Genomic DNA, 26,969 nt, shown 5'->3' with positions numbered 1-26,969 from the left:
TTTAAATAGGATTCACTGTTGCCCGCTCTGGTCCCAGGAATACATTTGACTATGGTCGCTGGTGTCACTAATTTCACGTTTTTAAAATGGAGTGCCAATAATCAGAGTTGGTTTCTCAGTCGGTGATTGAACTTGTTGGAAACATGAACAGGTTGGTGGTGTACCATGGGCTTCTGCTTAGGGTTATGCTTCCTTCGGAAAGTCACCCAGCCTCCCTGGTTTTGGGAGCTTCACGGGGGATGGATAACAGGAGCAACCTCTGTAAGTCTGTGTGTTTCCTTTGTTCAGTGTCAGATCGTCGTTGTACCTATGCGTCAAACTTTCTAGCCCTTACCCTGTGTGCCCTTTGTCATTTGTCAAGCGTCCTGACCTTGGTTTCCTGTGTGTTCAGTTGGGACTAATGTTCTGTTTCTTTTGGACCTTGCATGGATTTTTTGATTTTGAACCTTGCCTGCTAGCTGTCTAACCTCTTTGCCTATGTTGGACAGCTTCCCTTATTTCAACCACTGCCTGCCTGTAACCCATGTAAGCCTTTTTCTGATTATTAAACTACTGAACTGCATCTGCTCTGCCCCTGTGTCTGTGTTTGGGCCTATTCCCTCATGTTCCCTGTTTCCCTGCTTGACACCCACATAACAAGGTCTTGGCAAGTAAAGAGATGCGGTTTGATGCTAAACTCGCAATGTTTCTTTTAGACTGGTAAATAACATCTAACACTGGCTGTTTAGAGAAACATATCTTTAGTGCAACTTATCACAACACAAACCGTAATGTTACTGAAAAACATTCCAAATGGCGTCGATATAGGGTGTGGCTATTTTCTTGCTACTATGGTCTTGGACCCAGTAGTAGACTGACTGAAAAAATGTTGATTGGTTCACCATATTGTAACCACTTCAGCAAATCTTCAGCAACAAGCACATGTAAATTTTGTTCTGAAAATGTAGGTAGTTCTAGTTGCCTTTGGTCCCTTTTCATGTAAATATACATGTTTGTGTCAAAATTGGTAATGAACATGTATCTATATCATAAAACTCATGTATTTAAAAAAGTGTCAAATTGATTACAGGGAACTTTGTTTCTTACTGCTCCTCTGTGTTTTATTGTTGCTTGAAAATGGATTCTTGCTTAGATTTTCCTTGAACATCAAAGCACAGAAAATATTACAGCAATAAAACAAAACAATTACATTCGGACCCATAAGCTACCATATAGCAAGTCTCCACACCTTTGCAATCCCAACCGACAACGGTAAATAAAAAGCTGCATTGTGGAGGCTACAGGGAGAAAGAGATGGAGAGAGTGTTTGTAGACAGAGAGCCAGTGGGAGAGGGAGGGGTGGGGGTGGGAGTTCACTTAGTGTGCGTTTGTGCCCCATGTGCGCGCAAAGAGAGAGAGAGAGAGAGAGAGAAAAAAAAAGAAAGAAAGAGAGGGAGAGGGGGCCGTCCTTTCTACAGTGGACCTGTCACACACAATACTTAGCATGAAGTCAACCCCCTCCTCCTCCCCCCTCCCTCCCTATACTCTATGTGGGGATCAAGCCTCACTCTTCCACAGCGTTCATGTCTGACAGTATAGAGGGAAGAAGAAGAGGAAGAAGGAAACTGACTGACGCATTTTCCGACTGTTTGACACACCGAGGAACTTTTTGTCCATGTCACCAGCAAACCTGAGGTCAGGACACCCATCAGCCTGCAGCAAAACTCTTTGCCTTTTCCGCGGATTAATTTAACCAGACCGGGATTCGATGTAAGTGCAAATAACCGCACTTTTTTCTCTCCTCTCTCTCCTTTTTATATCTCTTTTTGTCTTGAATCCACCCAGCGCTTTTTATTTGTGCGTAAAAGTTGTCTAAATCTATCCGAGATGTAAAGCAGGGGCTTCATTAACTCTCTCCGAAGGTACAATTTGCAGCTTTCCATAATACCAGCAGCGCTTGATTGTTCATGTACAAGTAACAAGAATAAGCTTTTAAGGCCTCTGGATATGTCTTGAAACACACAGAAAAAGGAAAATCTGAACAACAGGAGTTTACTTTTGAGTCCACGGAGCAGATTATGATGCTGATGAGAGGCGACACATCAGTCAATGTGACACATTTAAAAGTATGTATTGCATCTTCAATTCAGACTAAATGATCCCCGTGATTACAAATTGCAAATATAAAAAAAAAAAAATAATAAACTTATAAATCAAAGAGCAAAACACGCCCTGCGTAAAGTCTCCACGTCATTTTGGCCTCGCACAAATTTACAGTTTTACGGTGCTGTGTTTTGGTGACCACCAATTATCAAAGTAGTCCTACAGCCCTAAATTCTCCGTCTGTCCGTGTGTGAGGCCTGGGTAGGAAAAGAGACAGTTTAGGATTTGGGTGAAGCAGCGCTTCCACGCCCAAAAAAGCCTTTTTTCTCCCATAGTATTATACTGAATTATCATGTTTATGCTTGCAACATAACTTGGTATGTTTTCTCCAAAATTCTAAGACTTCGCATAGGTGGACGTCGTGAAAATATTTGGGAGGTCAAAAATATTTGGGGTTGTGGAGGAAATTGATATGTGGCAGGTGGCTGCCGGGGCCACAGGAGACCGCGGACAGAAAAACAGAGCTGTACACCCCCCACCATCAACCTCGCATACACATACAGACACATACACACATACGCGCACGCAAACACACATGCACAAATTCAGTCTCACTTATACTTATTTGCATCCACATATATTACACACATTATGACAAGATAATTTAATTTTTTTAACGTTTTAATATTAAAGAGTGAATGTTCATTCTTGACCTTGGAAACAGTAGTAGCATATCATACTTCGACTACTTCTGCTACTACTAATAATAATAGTAATAATGATATAAAATAAAATTAGGGTCCACTTGGTAGCTTTTTTTTCTCGGAGCTTACAACAGCATCCCACGGTCTTCCTCAACGGATGTATTTTTAAAATAAAAAAACCCAATTTATTGCCCATTGTTAGACCGAGGCTAATACATTGTTAAACCTCGATCCCATTCTGCCTTACTGGTTCAAAATAAATACATGAATAAAATATTGTCAATGGAAATTATAAGGGAAATGTTAAATAAATAGTGGAGCCCACATTGCACGAGTTGTAACCCAGAAGTGTTATTTTTAGCTTCGTTATTTTATATTTTACAATATAAAAAGGCCTAATACGTATTTTAACGTTTAGGTTATGGTTCCTTTTAGGCTACTAAACAATTTACTTTTGGTTTTTAAGCCAGCGCTGTTAATTTTCTTTTATTAAAAAATCAAAGGAACGGCAGATTTACTTTCAAGAATCACCGAGTTAGATTTCATCCAGCAGGCCTTCAGTCAGTAGCCTCTTTTGCATCTGTTCCCAGGTCGGGACATATGAAAATAAGATTTGTTTAATCGAAGCTCACGTTTGGCCTCAGGGTACAATGTAAATATTTCTTTTAGTGGTTATCACCCAACCGTGTGCAACAGAGGCAATTCCGAAGGCCACGGACTGCTGCGCGCTTCTGACAGGCCAATACTGTAATAGACTACACCACAGTGCATCTGTTAAATCTGTAAAAACATGGTGACATTTTTATTTCATTTAAAATGTATATCACTAGTTTATAATTAGCGAAGTTAAATAGCGAAGAAATCAACTACATTGCCCTTAACAGGATGTAAACTTGCATTTGACCTTAACTAGCATAATTCTATTAAATCACATAAGAACAAGACAATTAAAATTGCTAAGACAGAATAGGCCTAATAAAAATGTATATAGGCCTATGTTTAATTCCTTTAAAACAATTAACTGCAAAAGTGGAACTTACTTAAAACTTTCTTATAATATCATCGCCTTAACGGTGCGCCCATTAATAAAATCGACAATCATCATATCGTCTATAGCCTACTTCATTATGTTAAAAATATGCTCGATTTCCCTGGGCTAATTTCTCTAATTTAAATAATTTCCTCTAAATTAGATACGATAATTTATACTTATAGATCCAAATCAGTGAAATATATTTTTTGGTCGACAGTAATAAATTCTTGCTGTGGAAAGGCTCTGTGTTAATCACTGTTGCACAACCAATTATTTCCCCGCTCTCTTTGCATGGAGGCAGTGATTCTGCTGCAGGACTGCCTCGGCCTCACTCCCCCAATCATATGCAAATGGATGTTATAGGAGGGCAGAAATTAACATCTACAAACATTGGCCTGAAATTCCATCTGCCGCCTCTTCGAGGAGGCCCTTAATAAGTTCTCAGACAGCAAAATGACACATATCTTAATCAACTCTTAATCCCGGGAATTAATTCTCGACGCGTTTATGAATAATTCCCGGGCTAATGCCCGCAGTCCGTGGAAATGCAAGCAGTCTGCCGCGCGCACCACCAGATGGACCCGGCAATCTCTCGAAAAATGAGTGGATTTTTGCTTCCATTATTATTTTTTATTATTATCACCAGATATATATTTTAATGAGGTCGGTGTCACCGGGCGACTGCTTATGCAAAGCGCTCCAGCTTATGCAAACCTCGACTCTCATCTTGCTGTTGATTTGCTTCCATTTCTGAACAGGATGCCCCAGCATTAAGTGTAAACACGCAGTCCCATCCTAGCAATGTTTTAGGCTTTATTTAAGCATAAAGGCAGCGGAACAGCATGTCAGGTTGATGTGGAGGTAGAGGTGGTTGCTTCAGTGCCAAGTGCGCCACGAAATAGCATGAGCCCTCTGATATCCACTGTGGTAGATGAAGAGGAGGGTTAAAGCTGAACCAAATCAGCTCAGGTTAACTTTGATTTTCATAAACTTCACTCAAGTGTTAGCTCACACTAGGATGTATAACCACAGGGGGAAATCAACATCAACACCCACCATTTAAGCATTAGAGTGGCTTGGCAATCAATCTGACTGTCAGCTACTGAGCCCTCAGCATGCCCATATTGAGCTCAGAGGGAGGGGGAGATGGGCTCTTGATTTTGGAAATATAATCATGTGGCACCCCTGGTGTGTGTGTGTATGTAGCTGGTTGGGAGGTGGGGGGGGGGTACTGACACCTTGTTCTGGACAAAATGACTGGCTTGCATCACCCCTCATCCCCTCCTGCCAAGCCAGCAGGCCTCTCAGCACCACATTGACACCAGGCCGTCTGTCCATCCATCACTGCCACTGCGGATATAGCCCCCCAGACTGGCTCACATTCATATTTCTGACCAAAATACTGGACCTTGGTGATACAAGACTTGGGTTCTGCACTCACAAAGGGACAGCTGTTGCTCTGTCAGGCAAGTACCCTGACTGAACTGTTCCAACAGCCACAGGGACCTGTTTGTGGAACGTCTTTGATTTTAAAACCCAGAGAAACGGAACAACACAAATCTACAGCAAAGGTAACACTTTAAACAAAAAATAAGATGGTCTATTTTTTTATTTTATGAGTTAAATATAACATGTAAGTTGCTTGTGTGTTGAATTCATCTCTTGTTGCTTCTTTTTGCTACACATTTGTGCTGAGTTGTGCTACTTTCAACAAAGGGAAACCTATTTTTTCTTCAAAAGGACATAAAACAGTTTTACCTGTCTTGAAAGAAGTAAAAAAAAATAATCACTACAGCAAAGGTGATAGAATGATGGTTGGTTATGTTTGCCAGATCAGTCATTTTCCTGTAACATTTCATTGGCAGATTATGAACATGGTGCTACAGCTCTAACAGAGCAGGCTTTCTGAAATGTCAGGTCAGGGTTGTTTAAAAAACACAAAAGTATAAGTGTAGATAAATGTAAGATCAAGCATTATCAATCAACGACACAAAACTCAATACTTACAGAAAAGCCAACAAATGATCTTTAATTTAAACAGTAGGTCACATTTTCATGGTACGCATTTGAAATCCCAAAACAGACAGATTTGCTGTTACTGAGTCATTTAATTAAACAAAAAGAAACAATATTTGTGCGGCTATGAACAAGGGAAAAACCGAACTTTCTGACCCACAAGTCAACTTTAACCTACAAGTCCATATCAGAGGCTCATTAATCTAAAGCCACAACACAGAGGGAGTGTGCCTACCGAGGTAATCTCTCTACTGGGAAACTTGACTTTATCCTTAGTCTCGCATATTTTTTCCCAGGGATGCAGCAATGGCCTCTGGCTGACAGAAGAATACCCATTTTCCTGTCTCCTAATCTTTTGTGAAATGCTCCAATCATTCTCACGGTCGCTAAACAAAAAACAGATGCAAGTCTTTCTTTAAACTCTCCAGCAAATGTTACTTGTGTTAGCAGAAACAAATATTAAATGTGTATTAGACAGCATTTTTAAGGGTCGAGGTGATGTTTGTCTGGCCAAAATAAGACAGCAGATGTATTTGATGGAAGAAAATGTTGACACATGTATCAGACGTCACATATATTCCGTGGTAATAAGGTGCTAAACCTTTAATCAGAATATGCAGGTTGGCTTTAGTGCAGCATGATGATACTTTATTAGAGTGACTGACATAATGTTGAGTGAGGATCAGGAAGAGTTTAAGGGAAAACTCTAGTAATTTACATTGATGACATTGTTCATTTTTGCGTGCAAAGTTGAAATCATTGTAGTTATTAAAACCAGAATGATATGGAGCTCTGTGGGAACTGGTTGATGACAAAATGACAAAGCAACCTCTATTCCATGAGCTTTTATGACTTTTAAGTGGAAGATACATTTGGAACAATCACTGCAAGTGTTAAGTTGCTTTTGTGTCTTTAGTGTCTTTAGTGCTTGATGCTGTAGATGTATCTTTAGCTGCTAAAGTGGACGTCTGTCATTTCTATGAGGTTTCTTTTTACTGGAAAGCACAAACTATGTCAGATAATTTTCAGGAGAAATTGAATTGGCATGTAATATTTTAAATATACTGTATTCCTGCTTCAAAGATGTTTGTTACAAGCCTTGCACTTTAGACTGGAGGACTTCAGGTTGTGTGTTTTCAAGACGTGACAGCATGCTGCACATTTTTGTAAATCTGGACATTAGTATGAAAAGCACTCTTTCACTGATTTCTTCAAACGTAAATGAAAACTGGAGATACCGATCTATGTAGCAAAAAAGTTAATATTTCATAGCACAGAAAAACAAACCTCAAAGTGATTGAACTTTAATCTAAAACATATTTTTACTGGCTAATATTCCTGTAGGAGTCTTTAACATCAAACTTGAACTTTTTCCTAACTCTTCAACAGAGCCATAGCTACCACTGAGGACAAGGAAGTCACGTAATGGGAATTATGTCTGGGAATTTGAGTGTTTTAATGACCTGAAGAGGAGTTTACATTCTACGGTTGTACACAAATTACAAACGGTGGGTTTTGAAGGGTGATTTTGATACATATTGGACTAAATATCTTGCATTTGCATTTGACAAAAGAAGTCAATTATATTAAAATATGATGGAAAATGTATAATAAAGAGATAGAGTATGTATCCCTCCAGAATTATAAATAAATAAAATGATACTGTCACTCACTAAAAACATTTTATTCATCATAACAATTCATCCCCTTGTTCCCTAAGACTTTCAGTCGGAGGATTCAGCCTCGTAAGCTCTAAAAGTAGACTGGCGTATGTTGATGTTCAAAGAGGGAAATAATGTCATTTTAACTTCAAATGATGAAAGTGAGTCTGGTTCAAGGGTTCAGGAGTTCAACCTAGTTGTACAATGTGTTGTTGGCGGTGGGGGGTTGTTTTTTGACGGGATGCCATGCTCTGAACCCTGCCTCCCCTGAGAGGCTTCAGATTTAACCCCAGCAGAAGTCACATGTGACTGGCACACAAAGGACTGGCATGGTGGCAAGCAGACCGCAGGGAAACATTGCTGGGGAGCTCATTCTCCTGGGGCGAAGAGAGGTGAAGGGGAGGGACAAATGCGCCATCCCCTGAAAATCTAAATTTGCTGTTTCTAAGTATATAGCTCGTAACCACAACTTTGACAACACACAGAGAGACTGGCAACGTCCAAACAATCAACAGGGATGGTTAAACCCCAGCTCAAACTGTTTGATTTTCAGGGATGAGGTTTATCGCCTTTTTAAATCTTTGATGACATGGGCTCACCAATGTCCTGGGAAATGCAAGGTAAATAGAAAAGGAGGGTAAACAGTAACACCACGCTGAATTTAGGTGGGCTGAGCCTTCACTTTACACATGCTTTATCCCTTTTGTTCCTCTATATAAATACATGTTCCTTATATTTGATATAGTGGTTTGACATTTGTATGTCTTTACTTTTATGAGCTCTTATGTCTAATATGTTGCCTGCTGAATAACTTCTAAATGTGACTTGATATCACAGGTATAATAATTAAGTCACATGAGGACATCATGAAAACACAATTACTTTTTGGAGCAAAACTTTTCACAGTTGAGTCTTAATAAGCTACATCCCTCACTGTCGATATGAATTAGGATGCATTTTTTGATCAGGCATGGAAATGTTGTCGTGTATTTTACAGCAATAACTCTATTGCTCTCTCCATGTAGCCCAAAATAGAGATGATTCAGGGCAGGTCTTGTTATAGCTTCTTATGTCAGGCTCATATTAAGGGATCGGGATTACAACCACAACAAGGGGTGAATGGAAAGATCGCAGAGAAAATAGATATAGAATGCACTGCTATTTTAAACAAATACACACAAACCCACATCAAATGGCATCTATACTGATTTAAATAAAGTGATACTTTCTCCAAATAGGACACTAATTCTAGGCCTGTAAGTAGTCTCTAGAGGAAAACAGGGTGTAGGCTATGTTTGGGAGGGACGCAATGAGGTCAGGTGTTCTTCAACCTAATAGACAAAATGCATTTACATCAATCTAGCAATTAACACATTATGATGAAACTAGTAATTGTGATTTTATCCAACAAAAGAATTAGAAATACTATGTAAATTACTGTATTAGCCAACTAATGCACTAACCATACTTAAAATCACTTTTGATATTTGATAAAGACTTTACGGTAGATTTTGTTGTATTTGCATTGCAGCCTTATATTTGTGTTTTTAGGAGAATACAAGGTGAAAATTATAGCTGCTGCACAGCTGTGAGTTGGAGCCGGGCATTTTGAGGAGGAAGAAGAAAAAGAAGAATGAGGAAGAGGAGGGAGATGAAAAAAAGAAGACAAACGCAGTCCATGCCGGACCAAAGTTATTAAACTTTGAAGTTACACGTCTCTAATCCACACGGCACAATGCCTGAGCAGGCATTAGCATATTTATTCTGCATCACCCAGGGTTCAGACTCACAACCTTAGACACTAAGAGCAAGTCATCATCTTGCTGTGTTCCCTACCTAGTGAGAAGCTATTTGTTAGTTTGGTGTCAATTGAGCAAAAAACTGTGGAAGGACGCAGCTGAAGCTTGTTAAGGGCTGGATAATGAGTTAATAGTTAGGATCAGGTGTGTCAGAGTGAGGAGCCACCTAAAACATGCACAGCAGTAGCAGGGTTGATGACTACTGATATAAGATGTTCATTGTGCATCACGCGGGTCTTGAACTCCCGACCTTTGTCACTTACTGCATGCTGTAATCATGCTGAGCTACCAGGGTTGTGATGACAGCTTAAGGGCAGCTTTCAAAATTGTTTCAAAAATTCAGTTATCAAGACAAAATTCTGAGAATTTGTGGACTTCATCTAGACAACGCAGAGATGTCTGTAATTTAATTTTACAAAGATTGATTGCTCCATAAATGACAAACTGATGTTTAAAGATGCTCTATTTCCATCGCCTGCAATGGTTTACGTGAGGATAGAATTCAAAATACTGTCAAAAGTTCAGTTTTTGAGATACAATTCTGAAATTTACCACACTACGTCTACCATGAAATCAAAATTTTGTAATTTTTTTCACCAACATTGGAGATTTATTTAGCAAGAACTTACAGTAGCTGTTTACAGTAAAACATTTTGATGCACTGTGGGCTCAGTTTTTGATATTTCAAAAATCTGGCTGGATCGTTTGTGGAGGACAGTCTGAAGATGCAGTGTGGCAAGTTTGGTGTCGATTGAGTAAAAAATGTGGAAGGAGATAGGTTTAATTAGTTTTACAGTTTTTGAGAAAAACAGAGTGATGGACTTCATAATTCCTGGCAGCTCGGAGCATGTGAACATTTCCGCTCCATTGGGCCTATATTTTGGTGAAAGTTGCAAAGTGGTAGCATGTACGACTGATTTGTTATGAATATAATTAAACTATTTTAGTATTTAGTGTGTCGTTTCTTCTTTATCCTTTACCCGAAAAACATGTACAGGAGGTTGCAAAACTTTTTAAAGTAGCGTCTACAGTCTTTCTGTCAGGCTGCAAATGGTTCCACAAACTCAATCAAAAGCATCCCCTAACCCCCAATCAAACTGTGGTGCCTGAGGGGCAAAACCCGAGGCAAGAAAAGCACTTATTCACTACATTCATAAAACTTTTTGCTGTGTTGGATGTCAGTTAGGCCTATTTTAGAGATTTTAGTGAGTAAATCAAACTGAAACTATAAAAGTGTGTGGGGTGATCAAGTTATAGGAATATTATAGAAATATTAGGCGAGTAAATCAAACTTATCTACCAAATGAAATATAGAAAACACAACATGATGGTGTAAACTCGCGATACACATTATACTAGCCAATGTATCACAATTAGAATATTATTGTAGTAGTGGCAGGAGAAAAGTTAGGCTGTTAAAGTTAGGCTATAGGGATGTAGTGATCTGTACAAATTAAATGCAGGAAATTTACGCATAGACCTCGCTGTGAGTGTCAGTGTTGTAAAGCCTGACGTGCGTCTGTCTGTGTTTCTGTCTGCAGAGCCTGGTTATGGATTTTAACCTGCTGACGGACAGTGAAGCCCGCAGCCCAGCGCTGTCGCTCTCCGACTCCGGGACCCCGCAGCACGACCAGGGATGTAAAGGCCAGGACAACAGCGGTCAGTCGACAGGAAACCGTGTGCATTGTGCATGCGTCTCTATATCTGTCTGGGCTGGACGTAGTTTTCCCAGTGCACCACTGATCCTACCAAATGATCTTGAAAATGAAAGAAAATGCTCGAAATACTGACAATTATGGATAAATTAGGCATATCCTGCATAAGAAACAACAAGGAAGCTTTCGATAATAATAATAATAGTAATAATAATAATCGGGAGAAGACTGCGTATTTCTGTACAATAGCTTTGATACATTATAAATTGGCTCCAAAACAAACAGATTGTAATTATTGTCTGCTTTAATAGGCTAATATACTTTGCAGCCCGTGATGTTCGGCTTTTTTCTGCATCCTGATCATATGGAGGCACCAGAAGAGAACCATTCCCGCAGTGCGATGACTTCCCCGATTACTTCTCATTTTTAGCTCGAACACAGTTTAACCAGAACCAGTTAATACAAAGAAAATGTGCTATAAACTGGGCAGGAATTAGCTTGTGAACGGCCATGAGAGGAATTAGATGCAACCCGACATCCATCAGCTGCAGAGACTCTGATCCTGAAATCAAAGCCACTTTAGTTGGAAGGTTATTTGTGTCAGTCTCTCTAACGCTGTAGCCTTCAGCAACGCTTTCTGGCGCAGGTGAGGGGCTGTAATAACATATAGGCCTAGCTCATTTGACTTTGAATATGAAACTTAATGAAGAGCGAAACCTATTTCTCCGGAGAGCACCAGACTCAGAGCGCGGCGGCTTGATTTGATTCAGCACTTATAATCAAGAAATATCAAATGTACTATGATAGATCTAATAATCTATATTTGATGATCTATAGGCTATTTCAATTATCTGTGTTTAATGATTACAATAATCTAACGAATGAATGGTGATTTAAAGTAAACTATTAGGCTGACATAGGCTATTCCATCAGGACATTGAACTTACATAGGACTGAGAGACAACATTTTTTAATTTGACAAAATAATAACTCAAGGTCTGCTTACTAGCTTTTTCGGGGGCTTTCATCCACATCGGCCTTCATCAGGGAATGGATTTTGCTTAGTTGTCATAGGTGGTTTAGTTGTCTTCACGTAACCGACATTTTGGTTACGTGATAACAAGTGGTCATACATGTATATCTATGTAATCTGGCTGTTGATAGGGAGATTGTTAATGATAGCCTAATTATATATGAGAATCAGATGGAGGTCATATTTTGTTAACTTCTTTCCTCTGCTTGTGAGCTTTACTCTCCTCTGTTCCTCTGGTTTTGAGAACTACCATTGAATAAACTTACCATTTTAGCTTGTACAGTTATTTAATATGATCAAGCATTATATATGACAAATAATCACGTGGATGGATTTTCTGAACCCTCTCTCTAACGTTTCCATATAGCCTATTAACATCTTAACCCACCCACCTATCTGTCTAGTCTATCTGTATCTATTTAGTGTGTTTCTAGTGCAAGTATGTGTGTTTATGTGCGTGTAACCCAATCTAATTGCTAAACTGTGTGTGGTTAGAAATCCAGTCCTAACAAACTGTCAAACACAAACTATTTTGGAAAGAAATGTGGTGTAAAATGCTTTCATGTATATCCTGCTGCACAAGTCTTCTTAAGGAGGACTTACGTAGCTAATTTTGTCTTAAAGAATTTAGTCTTAAATTAAACTCATTTGCTGTCTGCAAACCCTTTATCTAATGGAACCTGATGCTTTTTATAGGGCCTAGATGTCAAATTGATTATGTTAAAACAGGCCCTGTGTTAGCACAGGAAAAAGAAACAAAGGCAGTTTCAACATAAAACTCTTATTAAAAGATATCTCGGTTGCATTTGTTTTCAGAATCCGAATTAGAATCAGAAATTGAAAGAACTGGACGTTGATCCCCGAGGGGAAACTCTTTCTTTGCAGCTGCTCACTATCACGTCAGTGCACACTTGAGAATAGAAGGAAATGAAGTACTAAGCAAATCAAAATATAATACAGGTAAGATAAATTAAGTACAACGTGAATATAAGTATAAAAGCTAAAATAAGTGTAAGTACCAAGTGGATTTAATCAGACCTATAAATGGATTATATTTGGATGGTAAAACCATAATCCAGGGAATACTGGGGATGTGGGTGGGAGGATTACGGAATTATCAAAATGTGGTGATGATGTATAATTATTTTAAATTATGCAATTATTGTTTGTTTCACTTCTGTGTAAATCAAAATCTAATTTACATGTTTTATTAATCAGACCTATAGTTTCACAATAAAAGCCTCAAATATTTACATTATTGTTGAATTTTGTAGTGTTCAATAAAACATAGACATGAAATAAAGAAAATTTCTTCTTTTGCAATAAAATATGAAGAAATATTCATCAAATAATATGATGAAACATTCCACAATTAAAAGCATACACATGGTGGGTATTTTATAAGTTAATTTCAAGACTTAATATGTTTAAATTTGACTACTAGGCCAGCAAAATAATGAATAATTAAAGGGTTTAGTATTTCTCTCCCCAGCTTTTATTGCTTGCAGTATGGGAAATTAAATGTACAAATTTAAGTTTATTTGTACAGTTTGAGAGACCTTCATTTTGGGTTTCTGGTCAAAATTCTCTGAGAGTGGTGCAGGTTGCATTGGGGGGACTTCTGACCTCAGTATTTGTACAATCCTGGCTATGGCCCTTCTTGATCAGCTCTTTCACACACAGAAAATTCCAGCAAATAGTCATGTCCTGGTGTCACTTTAAGAAAATGATTGTAAAATGACTTCTCTGATGAATAACACTCATTTGAAGATGATTTCTCCAGTATTTCCCTCTGAAAGCAGAGGGAACAATACTGAGGTAACACTAGTCCTGAATTATCCATGATGGGATTTTTTTTTTTAAAGATTGGCATTACAAATACATTTCTTACAGTCTATTGTTGGCTTTTGTTCCCCTTTATAATGAACACAAAACACAACCTTAAATCTAGACTTGGTTATACTGAAGTATAATATGGCAGCCACACCTTACCACACCATGCTGACACCCATGCCACAGGCACAGACAAGTGTACTATCTCTAGTGCTTCTCTTTGTATTAAGCTTTCTCTCTGATTTTACCCTTGAGAGCACATTTGGTGGACTGTTTTTAATGTATACATACATATATATATATATATATATATATATATATATATATATATATATATATATATATATATATATATATATGTGTGTGTGTGTGTGTGTGTGTGTACTTTAATCTATTAATATATAATAATATAATATATATATTTGATAGTCCATACTCCAGAAATCCAATACCATGACAAATACCATGATATGGAGCGAACAGCGACACAGCAAGTAATGTAAGTAGCAATAACTAGGTTGTGGGTTAGCTGGAATAGTGTTGTGTGGCTCGGTCCAAGCCACTTTGTTTATTTCCCATTTACAGAGCCAGGGCTGTGTACAAACAACGGAGTGTTTTTTTAGCGCACACACTGAACGGACAGCTAGCGGACCGTGAGGAGATAGTCGCTGTATTTGACAAAAAGACGTGTTTTGGATTAGAATCGCACACCCCACCTTTAAGTGTAGAACATGACAATCTTTTATTTCGGTGAATATATTCAGAATTTTGCTGTTTTTCCAGATGTTGAAAATTGTAGTGGTTTTCCAGATTAAAGCCCTCTGAGAAGATGACCTGGAACGGCTCTGTCATGTCGGCACATTATCAGTCAGATTGCTTTTATAGATGGTCAGTGCGTCGCTCTAAAAACGGCTGCCCTTTCCTCTGTATTGTGTTATAGACTTTGGCCTTAAGTGACAGCTTATCCAGTGTCAGTTTACCGCCAGATAACAGCCTCGGTCTGGCCCTTATTGGTTTTGCCGGTGGCCCTGTGGAGCCTCTTTTTAAACCCTGCTGATCATTTCGAACTGCTCCGAGAGCTAAGCCCTCGCCAAACAGAGCCCAACTTGCCCCAGTCACAAAAGCCTGATCCGCAGGATTAGCTGACCACCTAATTTCACTTCTTTCTGTGAGGTCCTCAAATTGCGGGAGTAAAATCTGGCAGAGAGGAGCCCTGGCAGACATAACATGGATGTGTGGTCCTTTAAACTCACTGCGCTGGGAGACAGATGCAGTCACCCACTGCTACTCCACATCTTTGAACGTAATGCAGTGTTTACAGTCATTCTCTCTTGGCAACGTCACACCCATGCTTGTCATTTTCCAGTCTGTGGAATGGAGGGAATTCAGATGATGTTTGATGATCTTGATATTATCCAGTCAGTTTCAGCAAGCCTTGGATACTGCTGATGCAATCCAGGGAGAGAGGTGTCACACTAATGTGGTGTTTCACAGATACAGAATGTGTTAGCTTTTTAAGTGTTGATAGTTTTGCTTCTCTATGTGGCATTTAGCCAATTAGACTCTACAGGGTCAAGAGCATGGTTCAAATGTTCTGCAAAAGAGCTCTGCATTTACGTGCTTCCTGTCTAAGTTTTAGAAATTCTTTGAGTGAGTGAGTATGCTTTTTTTAATGCCCAATGCATTAAATGCTTTCACCATGTGCTACTGGTAACCCCTTATTTTACAGGTCCCATAGTATCCTAATAATTCCCTAGAAAGGAACTCTAATTACTTAATTCCTTTGGAAGGACTATGAAATCTGGTACTAATTATGGGGAAAATGGAGACAATGTCCAGATGAATATTAATTATTGTAAATTATAATATAATTGTTAAGCTTTTAGCAGTTCTTTATCTCTAGGGGATTTTCCACTATCTTCCAACTATGAACTTTACCCAACGTTATCTGTTCTATAATCTACATGGCAACTAAGTACATTTAAATAGTAAAAATGTTGAGGTACTTTACTTTAGTATGTCCATTTGACACATTTCAGAGTGAAATATTGACAGCAATAGTAACTATAGTTATTTTGTTTACATAATAAACATAGTGTATGATTAACTGGTAACACTTTACAATAAGGGACACAAAATTTTAAGTAGTTACCAGGGAACAAATGAGGAACGAATGAGGAACTAACTGCTAGTGAACCATTAGTCAACGAGTAACTCCTAATCAAAGTTTATAGAGTAGCTAATGATTAGTGGTTCCACTTTATTTTACGGTGCACTAATAAGATGTAACAAGTTGTATTTTGTATCAAATTAGACCGAAACTAGAAATAATATGTTCTTTATTAGACAGTAAATGAACACAGTTATACCCTAATTAGACCCCATACACCTAAATTATGCTGTAAGTAGAAACCGCATATAATGCCGTATTAGATCCAAAATATACTATTAAACCAAATTATACTCTAATTAGAAACCAAATAGGAGATCCTAATACACAATTAGACACCATTTTACAAGATCATAGTCTAATTATATCAAATAACATTACAATAGCATATCAGATCCAAAATATGCAGTTAGAAGCTATTCTACCCTTACTACTGAGGAATTAATCAGGAACGACTTGATTATTGATTAATCATTAATAACTACTACTAATAGTTCCTAATGGATGACTATATAGTAGATAATAATGAATTACTAGAGAACTGACTGGGATATACTGTATTAATGAATCATCAGAAAATGATTACTTCATAAAAATGTAAATTGATCATACTGACTACTTTCTTCATGATTCGTTCCTGAATAACTCTGAACCAGCCGGTGAATGGCACAAAACTAGTAAATGGACTGTACTTATATAGCACCTTAATAGTCTTTCTGACTACTCAAAGCGCAACTAGTAATGACACATTCATGACTAATTACTTGGGCCTTGCTGATGCAGCTGCAGCTGCAGATGGAAAGAAACTGTTTTTGTGGTGTGAAGTTTTGGTCCTGAGGGACCGTCGAGTGACACTCTTCAGTGTGTCCAGGGTGGGAGGGGTCAGCCACAATCTTTCCTGCACGCCCCAGAGTCCTGGAGGCGTACAGGTACTGGAGGGAAGGTAGAATGACACGCTACAGCCTGCCCTTGTCCTTGGCAGTGGCAGCAGCTCACCAGATGGTGATGGAGAGGTGAGGATGGAATTGATGATTGAGGTGTAGAAGTGCACCATCATTGTCTTTGGCAGGTTGAATTTCTTCAGCTGCCGCAGGATGTACATCCTCTGCTGGGCTTTCTTGATGAGGTCCTGGGTGATGATGGTGCCCAGGAAGCGGAAGGACTCCACAATGTCGACAGGAAAGTCACACAGGGTAATAGGGGCGGGTGGGGCTGGGTTCTTCCTGTAATCTACAACCATCTCCACTGTCTTAAGAGTGTTGAGCTCCAAGTTGTTCTGACTGCACCAGGTCACCAGGTGGTCAATCTCGAACCTGTAGGTAGACTCATCCCCATAAGAGATGAGCCCAATGAGTGTGGTGTCATCCGCAAACTTTAGGAGCTTGACTGACTGGTGACCGGAGATGCAGCTGTTGGTATACAGAGGGGAAAGAACTCTTTTCCCAGCTTCACGTGCTGCCTCCTGTCAGACAGGAAGTCTGTGATGACCTGCAGGTGGAGTCAAGCACATTCACCCGGGAGAGCTTGTCCTACAGCTGGGAATGCTTGTCCTACCTGTCCATTAGTTACCCTTTTTGTGCCCCCTCAAGTAAAATGGTGCATCATACAGGGTACTGAGTACTGAATCATTACTATGTCATTACCTGTCCATTAGTTAAACATTTCAGCAATAAGTGATATAGTGTACGGGAGTTCACAGCCACTATACACATTTGATTCCACAACTATTTATTTATCTGTAAACATGTAAATGTTCAAAATACAGCATTTGTATTCTTCAGCAGGAGACATGGCACGAGGGCTGCTGGTGGTTGCAGGGATAAACACACTAACAGTTAGTCTCTGCAGCTCAGTGTGCCTGCCCGTTTCTTTAGGTTTTTAACTTTAGGTTTTGCCTCACTGTGGCGACATTAACACGATATCATACAGTATTGTACGATCGATTTAGCCAACCCTTGCCTTAGGAACACCACGATTCTACACCAATAGCAGTTCCCATTAGCATATAGTTAATGTCAGCTTTTGGCTAGAGTAACAATAGCATGAGATCAGTTAGCATTATAGCATTTAGCATCATTTGGGCCGTATGTGATTTACCTTCAACTGAGTGGTCATCGTTTCCGTGTCTTCCACCATGGCTTCCGGCAGTGCAGTCTTTCGTTGTTGCCGCTGTGCCAGAGAAGACAGGAAACATAGTGTAACATTCCCAGCTGAATGACAGAATTGCCTTAAATTGAACTAATATAGCAGTCTTGCTAGCTTAAACATGCTAGGATAAAACTCTGCTGTAACACTTTATAATAAGGTACACATATTCACCATTAACTAGTTGCTTATTAGCATGCACATTAGTAGCATGTTGACTCTTTAGTAGTCATTGTAAAGCACTTATCAATCCTTCTGCATGACCATATTCTACAATTACTAGGCCATTAACTAAGAGTTTTCCCTCAGTAACCTCCTAATTACTGCTTATTGATAGTAAGTAAGGAAGTTGTTGTTGTCAAATTATGATCTTAAAATGCTTTGCTCTGCATGGCCTTATAAGGTGGTAGTACCACAAGAATAGTCATTCTTCCTTAATTACACTTAATAAATATGGTCTATTCTTATGTAACAAAACACAAAACTAGTGTTAATAGTGTCCAAATAACTCTAAATTAAGTCTTTCTAACTCAGAATATGTTCCCCATTCTAAAGTGAGGTCTTGCTCATAACTAATTCACTAGTAGTTTGAGACTTATTAACCCCCATTCTTTTCCCTTTTTTGGCAAAGCTCTGACCATAATATCTAAAATAATGGGCCAAATAATATCCTTCTCAACTTTAAGAGAATACTTAGCAGATGAATAAACATGAAAAACAACACTACTTGGAAAATACTGGGCCATAATAAAGGTAATTTACACATAGGATGACCAAGTAATTATCTCAGTAGTAAATTATAACATTTTCAAATTATCATGAACATTTTTTTGCTTTATGAGGAAAAAGATTGCCTTAGACATTATCAATTCAGTGGAATGAATAATACGAATAAGTTCGATAACACGTACAGAAGAATAAAAGCATTTATTTTGATGGAGGAGCCATAGCCTACTTTGCAAAACCACAAAACAACAATAACAAAACGATAAATTAAACAATCCACATGTTATATTTTTCATTTACCTAGGTGAAATCGAAGCATAGTAAAGAAGGTCCACCTTCACTGAATGCATGCGCGCCCCTGCGGCCAGGGGCACACTTCCTATCAGAGGGTAATTACCATGACACCAGTCTTCTCTGGCACAGCGGAAACAACAAAAGACCAAAACTGTCTCTGGAAAGACTCAGCTACTGTGCTGTTGGAAGCCATGGTGGAAGTCACGGAAACGGATAACCAGTTGGTTGAAGGTAAATCACATTTGGCCCACATGATGCTTGTTAAATGCTATAACGCTAACTGATGTCATGCTGCTGTTACCCTAGCCAAAAGCTAGCATTAGCTACATGCTAATGTCAACTGCTAATGGTAACCGCTAATGGTGTAGAATGGTGTGTACGCTTTACTTCTTGGAGCAGAGAACAAAAGGACAGTTATTGCATATACCAGTGCCTATACTTTTTACTGTAATAGCTAAATACAAAGGGAATGTGAAAGTACCTTATGTCATGCCGTGTTGCATTTTGGGACGATGGCGGCATCTTCTGAGGAACACACTCTGTTGTTATCTGTGCCTGCTACGGTGGTTAACAGTTACCTGCTTACCTTTTGTTTTGTTTGGCTAAAAAGTTGGTTAAATTGGTCAAATTTGATGGAGAAGGGAAAAGAGAAAGAAAAGAGACCCTACCCGGAGAAAAACTGAAAAATCCTTAGAAGCTCATGAACACTTTTGCAGTTTCGGGGTGCAAGATCTGCTAATTCACAAAGAAAGTCGGACACTGGCAAACCGCAGAGCACAGTCATACTTGCAAAGGTAAGGTGGCCACTTCTTTTTGGCCCAGTTATTAAACCAAACAAAATATAAAACTTTCAAAAACAACCAGCTATGTGATTATTTTATTGAGTCATAGGCTGTATTTATGAGCTTTCGCTAGCTAGGCTATGTCACAACAGAAATTACACTCAAAGTCAAATGTTCTGTGTAATCAGTTTCTTCTTCGATAATTGTTTGAAAAAATATTTGTTACTATTGTTATTATTAGCATTATTATTATTATTATTATTACACTGTGTGTGGCTGTTGCCATAACTACACATTTGAAGTTGGTGTAACCTCTAACGTATTCCTGCTTACAGGCCAACACATCACTACATTTAGCTGCAACAAGGAATGTTGCCTGCAAGACTGACCCACCACAGGAACACACTGACTCTTCAGCCTCACATCAGAAGTGCAGGTTTGTAGCCTGATATATTAGGACTACTTTGAGCTACAATGAGCAGTTGTAGCCTATAGTAGTTGTACTTCAACTGTAATGTTGCTATGTATTTGTCTTACAAGTAACACTGAATCTGCCATGTTTTACATATCCTGATGAAGCTCAGGTGTTCTTGAAACCATCAGAGGAGGAAGTTATTGCTTGGCAGGTGTTATGCCATTTCAAATGACAACCTGAAGACAACACAGTGGCCAGCAGCATCGGGAAAGTCTTGTCCACAGGAAGATGCATCAGGGTGACCACTGTGACTTTAGAGCTCCAATACCAGCTGACACGTCAGTATGCAAGAAACCCTTAACCTCAATGGAGGACATAATCTGGCCAGTTTAAATTAAAGCTATGTTTTTCCTACTTTGTGCATTATATGTACACAATTTATATTTCAATTTCATTGGCTATGAATAAAGTGCTTTATTTTTAAGGAGAGTTTTGGTCATTTTTAAATTTAGTAGTAAGTGTGGTATTAGAGAAACATATGTTCTTTCACAAACGTTTTATGTAATTTCACAGTTTAAATAAGCGATATGAAAAACTTGCATTTACGAGGGTCAAAAAACTTGGTCCATTTAACATCCTGACTATGAAGATTTTAGAGTTTTCAATTCAATTCAATTCAGTTTTATCTCTATAGCGCCAATTCATAGCAGAAGTTATCTCATTGCACATTTCCCTCGAGCTGGTCTAGACCATACTCTTCATAATATTATTTACAGAGACCCAACAAATCCCACCATGAGCAAGCACTTAGCGACATTGGCAAGGAAAACTTCCTTTAAGAGGCAGAAACCTTGGGCAGAACCAGACTCAGGGTGGGCGGCCATCCGCCGCTGCTGGTTGGGTGAGAGAGAGAAGGGGCGGAGAGAGAGAAGAGGCGTAGGGCGAAGCACAATGCAAATTCCACCTAGAATTTTAAAATAATAATAATGTAATGGTAAGGGTAACATTAATAAATTATTAATAATAAGAATGATAGTGATAGGAATAATAATGGTAATAATAATAATAACAATAATAGTAATAAGACTATGAAGCAGGAACATGGGGGCAGCAGGTGGGCCACTATCACAGATCCAGACTCTGCAGCTCCAGAGGCAGAAATACCTGCTGAAAGCGACAGAAGGAGACAAAACTACGGGAGAGAGAAGATGTCGAGTTAGTAACATGCATTAATGATATGAAAATGCATACAGATGGAGAGGGAGAGAAGGAGAGAGGAAAGAGGTGCACCATGGGAAGTCTCCCGGCAGTCTAGGCCTATAGCAGCATAACTAAGGGATGGTTCAGGACTCACCCAAGCCAGCCCTAACTATAAGCTTTATCAAAGAGGAATGTCTTAAGCCCACTCTTAAATATGAAGGTGGTGTCTGCCTCCCGAACCTAAACTGGGACCTGATTCCACAGGAGAGGAGCTTGTTAACTGAAGGCTCTGGCTCCCATTCTACTTTTAGACTCTAGGAACCACAAGTATCCCTGTATTCTGGGAATACAGGGATACTTGCGCAGTGTTCTAGTCGGGTGCGCAGTGTTCTAGTCGGGTGATAGAAAATTGCAGGTCATCGAGTTTTTTATGTCCTTAAGGCATGCTTGAAATTTAGCTTAGTGATTAGTTTCATCTGGCTTGATCGATAGATATAGTTGGGTATCATCAGCATAACAGCGAAAGTTTATGGAGTGTTTCCTAATAATATTGCCTGTATGATGTATGATGCACCATTCTACTTGAGGGGCACAAAAAGGGTAACTAATGGACAGGTAATAATGAAGTAATGATTTAGTACTCAGTACCCAGTATGATGCACCACTCTACTTGAGGGGGCACAAAAAGGGTAACTAATGGACAGGTAATAATTAAGTAATTATTCAGTACTCAGTACCCAGTATGATGCACCACTCTACTTGAAGGGACACAAAAAGGGTAAGTAATAATAAGATAATGATGAGGTAATGAGGGAATACTTAGTAACTACTCAGGATAATGCTCCACTTTACTTTAGGGGACACAAAAATGGTAACTAATGTTGAGTAATTAGTAATGAATGAGTCATTACTAGATTTGTGGCATTCACCAGCTGGTTCAGAGTTAATCAGGAACGACTCATGAAGAAAGTGGTCAGTATGATCGACTCACAGATACTCATAAATTAATCATTACCTAATGATTCATTAATAAAGAATCTAATAGTCTGTTCTCTAGTAATTCATCATTATCTACTATATAGTCCTACATTAGGATCTGTTAGGGAAGTACTTATTAACGATTAATCAATAATCAAGTCATTCCTGATTCATTCCTCACTCTTTTTTTAATTAACTAATCATTAACTAATCATTAGCTACTCTATAAAATTTGATTAGGAGTCACTCATTAACTAATGGTTCACTAGCAGTTAGTTCCTCATTTGTTCCCTGGTAAGTACTAAAAACTTAGTGTTACCGATTAACTCAAAAAGTATGTATTTGTATAGATTAAACTACCCAACATTATAAAAATGTGTTTAAATGAGCTCCACCTTGATCAGCAATGACATTGATATGCTGCTTATACATTAGAATAGTACTAACAATAATCCAATGATATAACACTCTGAAATTTAACATTCTCCATAATGAGCACTTTTACTTTTGATACTTTAAGTAGGTGCGCATGCGCCAACGTGCATGCTGCCTGTTGCCGTAGCTCCGTCTCGTCGTCTTACTTTTTCCAACTTTTAGCTTTCCTTTTTCTTCAAAACTTGAGTAACATTTGTGTAAGTATAATTTAAACTACGCTCTTTACAAAAATGAGAGTAGAAAGTGTTTTGGTACTTTTTTTCGTATATTATTACATTGTATTATTATACTGTACATACTTATCATCAACCGGTAATCCACTTTGTACTTTACACTTATTTTAATTTTATACTTATACCCACTTTGTACTTAATTTATCTGACCTGTATTATAGTGTATTATATTTTTTTTCTTAGTACTTCTATTCCTGTGTGCACTGACGTGATAGTGAGTTGCTGTAACAAAAGAGTTTCCTCTCGGGAATCAATAAAGTGTTTCTGATTCTGATTCTGATTAAGTCCATTTTGCTGATAATACTGCTGTACTTTGTTTAAAGTAAGATTTTGAATGCAGGACTTTTACTTGTAGTGGACTTTTTTACATTGTGGTACTTTTACTTAAGTATAGGATAAGACGGTGTAGTCCCTCATTCGTCCAGGAGTGTTCCATCGTAGAAAAGGTTTCAGTCATAGTCATTTGGACACTGTTTTCAGAATCAAGACGTTTCGGCTCCCATCCAGAAGTCATTCTCAATTGTGAAAATGGTCTGAGAAATTTAAGCTACTCTGTGTTGCTTAGGCCCTGCCCTCAGGGAGGAGTCTTCCTGAGTGTCTGCTGTTTACCCTGCCTAGTTTCACCTGAAACTGACCTTCTTTTGTTTCCATGATGGCCCAGTAATCAGGCCTATTGTTTTCTGGCTGCACCTCCCTCATCACAGTTAAGTACCTGATTTGCATATGATTGGCTTGACCATGGTGTTAATACACTGTGGTAAACGGTTGGCAAGTTGAATCTCAGACCACCATTTCTGTTTAAAGAGGGGTTTTCTTTTTTCACAAAAATGGCTTCTTTGACTCCTCTTTCAAACCAACTCTTCTCTCTACTTAGAATCTTCACCTCACTGTCTTCAAATGTGTGGTTTGTAGCTTTTAGATGCAAATGCACGGTGCTCTGCAATCCTGAGTTAGCGTGTCGTCTGTGCTGATAAAGTCTTTTGTGAAGTGGCTGTTTAGTCTCACCTATGTACCGTTCTTTGCAATTTTCCTCACTGCACTGAATTTAATAAACTACATTGCTCTGTTTTTGTGTGGGCATCTTGTCCTTAGGATGAACGAGTTTCTGTCTTAAAGTGTTGCCTGGTTTAAAGAAAACAGGAACATCGTGCTGTCTAAAGATACTTTGTAGTTTTTCAGACAGTCCAGATACATAAGGGATGGAGACACCGTTCCTTCTTGGTTCTGTTTCCCTTTTGTTCTGTTTTTTGGCTCTTTTAACTTTGTTGAGAGCCCAAGTAACCACAGGCTATTGTTGTTATCTCTAAAAAATTATATCTAGAGAATATGAAAATAATTTTAATTTTTTTATTCATTATTTTTTATGCAACATACCACATTTTTAAATTTACTGTAATACGTTCTTACTGTAAAATATTGGAATTCACAATTGTGATTTGATTAATTCTAACTGGAACTTATAATCTATTTTTTTCTCCTTGAAAAAAAAGAAAAAAGAAAAAAGTCTGAACTCAAGGTTAACTTACTAGCTTTTTCCAGAGCTTTTTTTTCAGCTTTTAAGTGCATGTCATGTTCTTCATTAACGGATGGAATTTGCTCAGTTGTCACCTAAGCATGAAAACTATGGTCATAACATTTTTTGTTTAACAACTATCTCGAAGGTCAAGAATGAACTTTCATGCTCAATTGTTCTGTTCTCACTGGTGTCATGTTATTCTGTTTACTCTCATCTATCTTCCTAAGCTGCACCTCCCAGTGTCCTTATGAAATAATTTTTCTTTCTTTGTGACTGCAGACACAGAGAAATCCCACCAGAACCAGCTGGATGAGTCCAGCGTTGAGGACGGCTCTCTGAAGAAGAAGCAGCGGCGGCAGAGGACTCACTTCACCAGCCAGCAGCTCCAGGAGCTGGAGGCCACCTTCCAGAGAAACCGCTACCCTGATATGAGCACCAGAGAGGAAATTGCAGTGTGGACCAACCTCACTGAGGCACGGGTCAGGGTGGGTACACACAACTCTGCCATAGTGCCTCTGGAACAGAGATCATATTTTTAATACAGAAACTAATTTCAGTGATGAGGTCCACCTCTCTTTTCATGGTTACATGTAATCGTAAATAGATGGGAAAGTCAGTCTGTTGTACATCCACTTTGGTCCAACGCAACAACGGTTGGCCAGATTGCATGTTTTTGGTGCCCAGATCATGACTCCTAATGATCTTCATTACCATTCCTCTATCATCACCATTGGGCAAAATCTTCTACTTGTAGCCAAGGAATATCAAAAACGTAGTGCAGAGAAATTTACGGAGCACATGCTCCTCAGTGGATGACCTCTTTCCATTCTGGACACATTATGAGCTTTTCTATAGTGCAGTCTTGTGTGCAAAGGTGACACATTTGTGTGCCGTTGCCAATGCAGAGAGCTCTGGCAAAACCAATGCAGGGTCATCTGACAAAAAAGAAAAAAGTTGAGCCAGCAACACAACGCTGTGTCATCCAGCAAGGCGCTGCTTTGGCCATCAATTCAATTCAATTCAATTTTATATTTAGAGTATATAGCGCCAATTCATCTCATTGCACTTTTCCTTTAGAGCAGGTCTAGACCGCACTCTTTATAATATTATTTAGAGATCCAACAAATCCATCACAAACATGCAAACACACATTTGTACTTTTTACCTCGCAGTCGTTGTGACGAAAGATAAAATAGTTGTCACTGTGATAACTGTCCAGATTTGTAAAATCAGATAAGTCTTTAAACACATTAATCTGTTACTCCAACTGGACATCCTAGATCGAATTTTAGTGTCTCACTGGTACACAACACACCTTGACCAACGCAGCTCCCTGTGCTGTTTTAACGCAGGGTTGTTTTTGGTCTGAATTCCTGCTAAGGCTCTAGGAACGTAAACATTTTTGGTCCTTCATTTGCTGAGGAAGACTGAAATGGTTTAAAAACTTTTTTTGTCAAACTACTGTTTTTTAGATTGAGAATCAACTTTCATGCTCAACTTTAAAGCTGCTATAGAATTAATGATAATATTGCTCTGTGTCTGCTGGTTGTGTAAATAAGCAATTACTCACTAGTTTGCCATATCAACTTAAAAAGTGATAATATGTCATTGTTGTGTTTACTGCTTGTTACCACTGCCAAAAGAATCTATTCACGCAGGTTTAAAGCCATTTTGGTGCTTTAAAGATAGTAGGAATTTAGATTTTTTTATCATGTTCAATTAAAGCTGTACCAAAACTTTTAACATTTTTCAAAAATTTTAAATATGGCTATTACCTACAAAATTATGAAGAAAATATATAAAGAAAATATAAGGTTTCGGTAATTTCATGGAAACCAGTGTAATATTATTGTCACTAACTTTACAGTGACCATCTACTCAGTTCTATACAGTTTTGAAATATGCCATTATCATTGCCAAAGCTAAATACTGGTCCAATCCAATTTTGTAGTCATGTAGTCAGATTATATAAATCAGTTTTCAGTGATGTAACTGCAGTGACAAATATATGATTCCTAAATGGTTAAAAAATAGAAACATATTATTTAATGTACTACGTAAGATGTTTTATTCCCTTCTACCAAAACTTCAGTTCACACACTAAACTAAAATGTCAAAGGTGAAGCAGAGTTTGCCCACACCCAGTGGTTTGGTCATTGTAGCTATATGGAGCAGGAGGACACACATTCTGATGCATGGCAATACAGTTGCTGGCCTGCCTGACAAGTAATGGATCAGATTAATGTTGGCTGGATGAAA

The 26,969-nt window shown here is 38.5% G+C and overlaps 1 protein-coding gene across 3 annotated transcripts in view; it reads left to right on the top strand.

Annotated features, from left to right (window-relative positions):
- The first annotated feature begins 1,536 nt into the window (after positions 1-1,536).
- pitx3 (paired-like homeodomain 3) overlaps positions 1,537-26,969 on the top strand; it is a 30,115-nt gene continuing 4,682 nt past the window's right edge. Inside the window, exons 1-4 of one of the 3 annotated variants that reach the window (XM_044214839.1) lie at positions 1,537-1,749; positions 10,837-10,954; positions 19,162-19,382; positions 24,990-25,195. In XM_044214839.1, coding sequence (XP_044070774.1) covers positions 19,202-19,382; positions 24,990-25,195 — 387 coding nt within the window. In that variant the 5' untranslated portion in view covers positions 1,537-1,749; positions 10,837-10,954; positions 19,162-19,201. Of the gene's footprint in view, positions 1,750-5,050; positions 5,391-10,836; positions 10,955-19,161; positions 19,383-24,989; positions 25,196-26,969 lie in introns of those variants that run through there. The other 2 variants (XM_044214840.1, XM_044214841.1) reach the window with 2 other exon arrangements.

The sequence above is a fragment of the Siniperca chuatsi genome, linkage group LG11 (genome assembly GCF_020085105.1).
Source record: "Siniperca chuatsi isolate FFG_IHB_CAS linkage group LG11, ASM2008510v1, whole genome shotgun sequence".
Lineage (NCBI taxonomy): Eukaryota > Metazoa > Chordata > Actinopteri > Centrarchiformes > Sinipercidae > Siniperca > Siniperca chuatsi.
The sequence above is the reverse complement of the archived record's forward strand: the minus strand, read 5'-3'. Positions and strand labels throughout refer to the sequence as shown.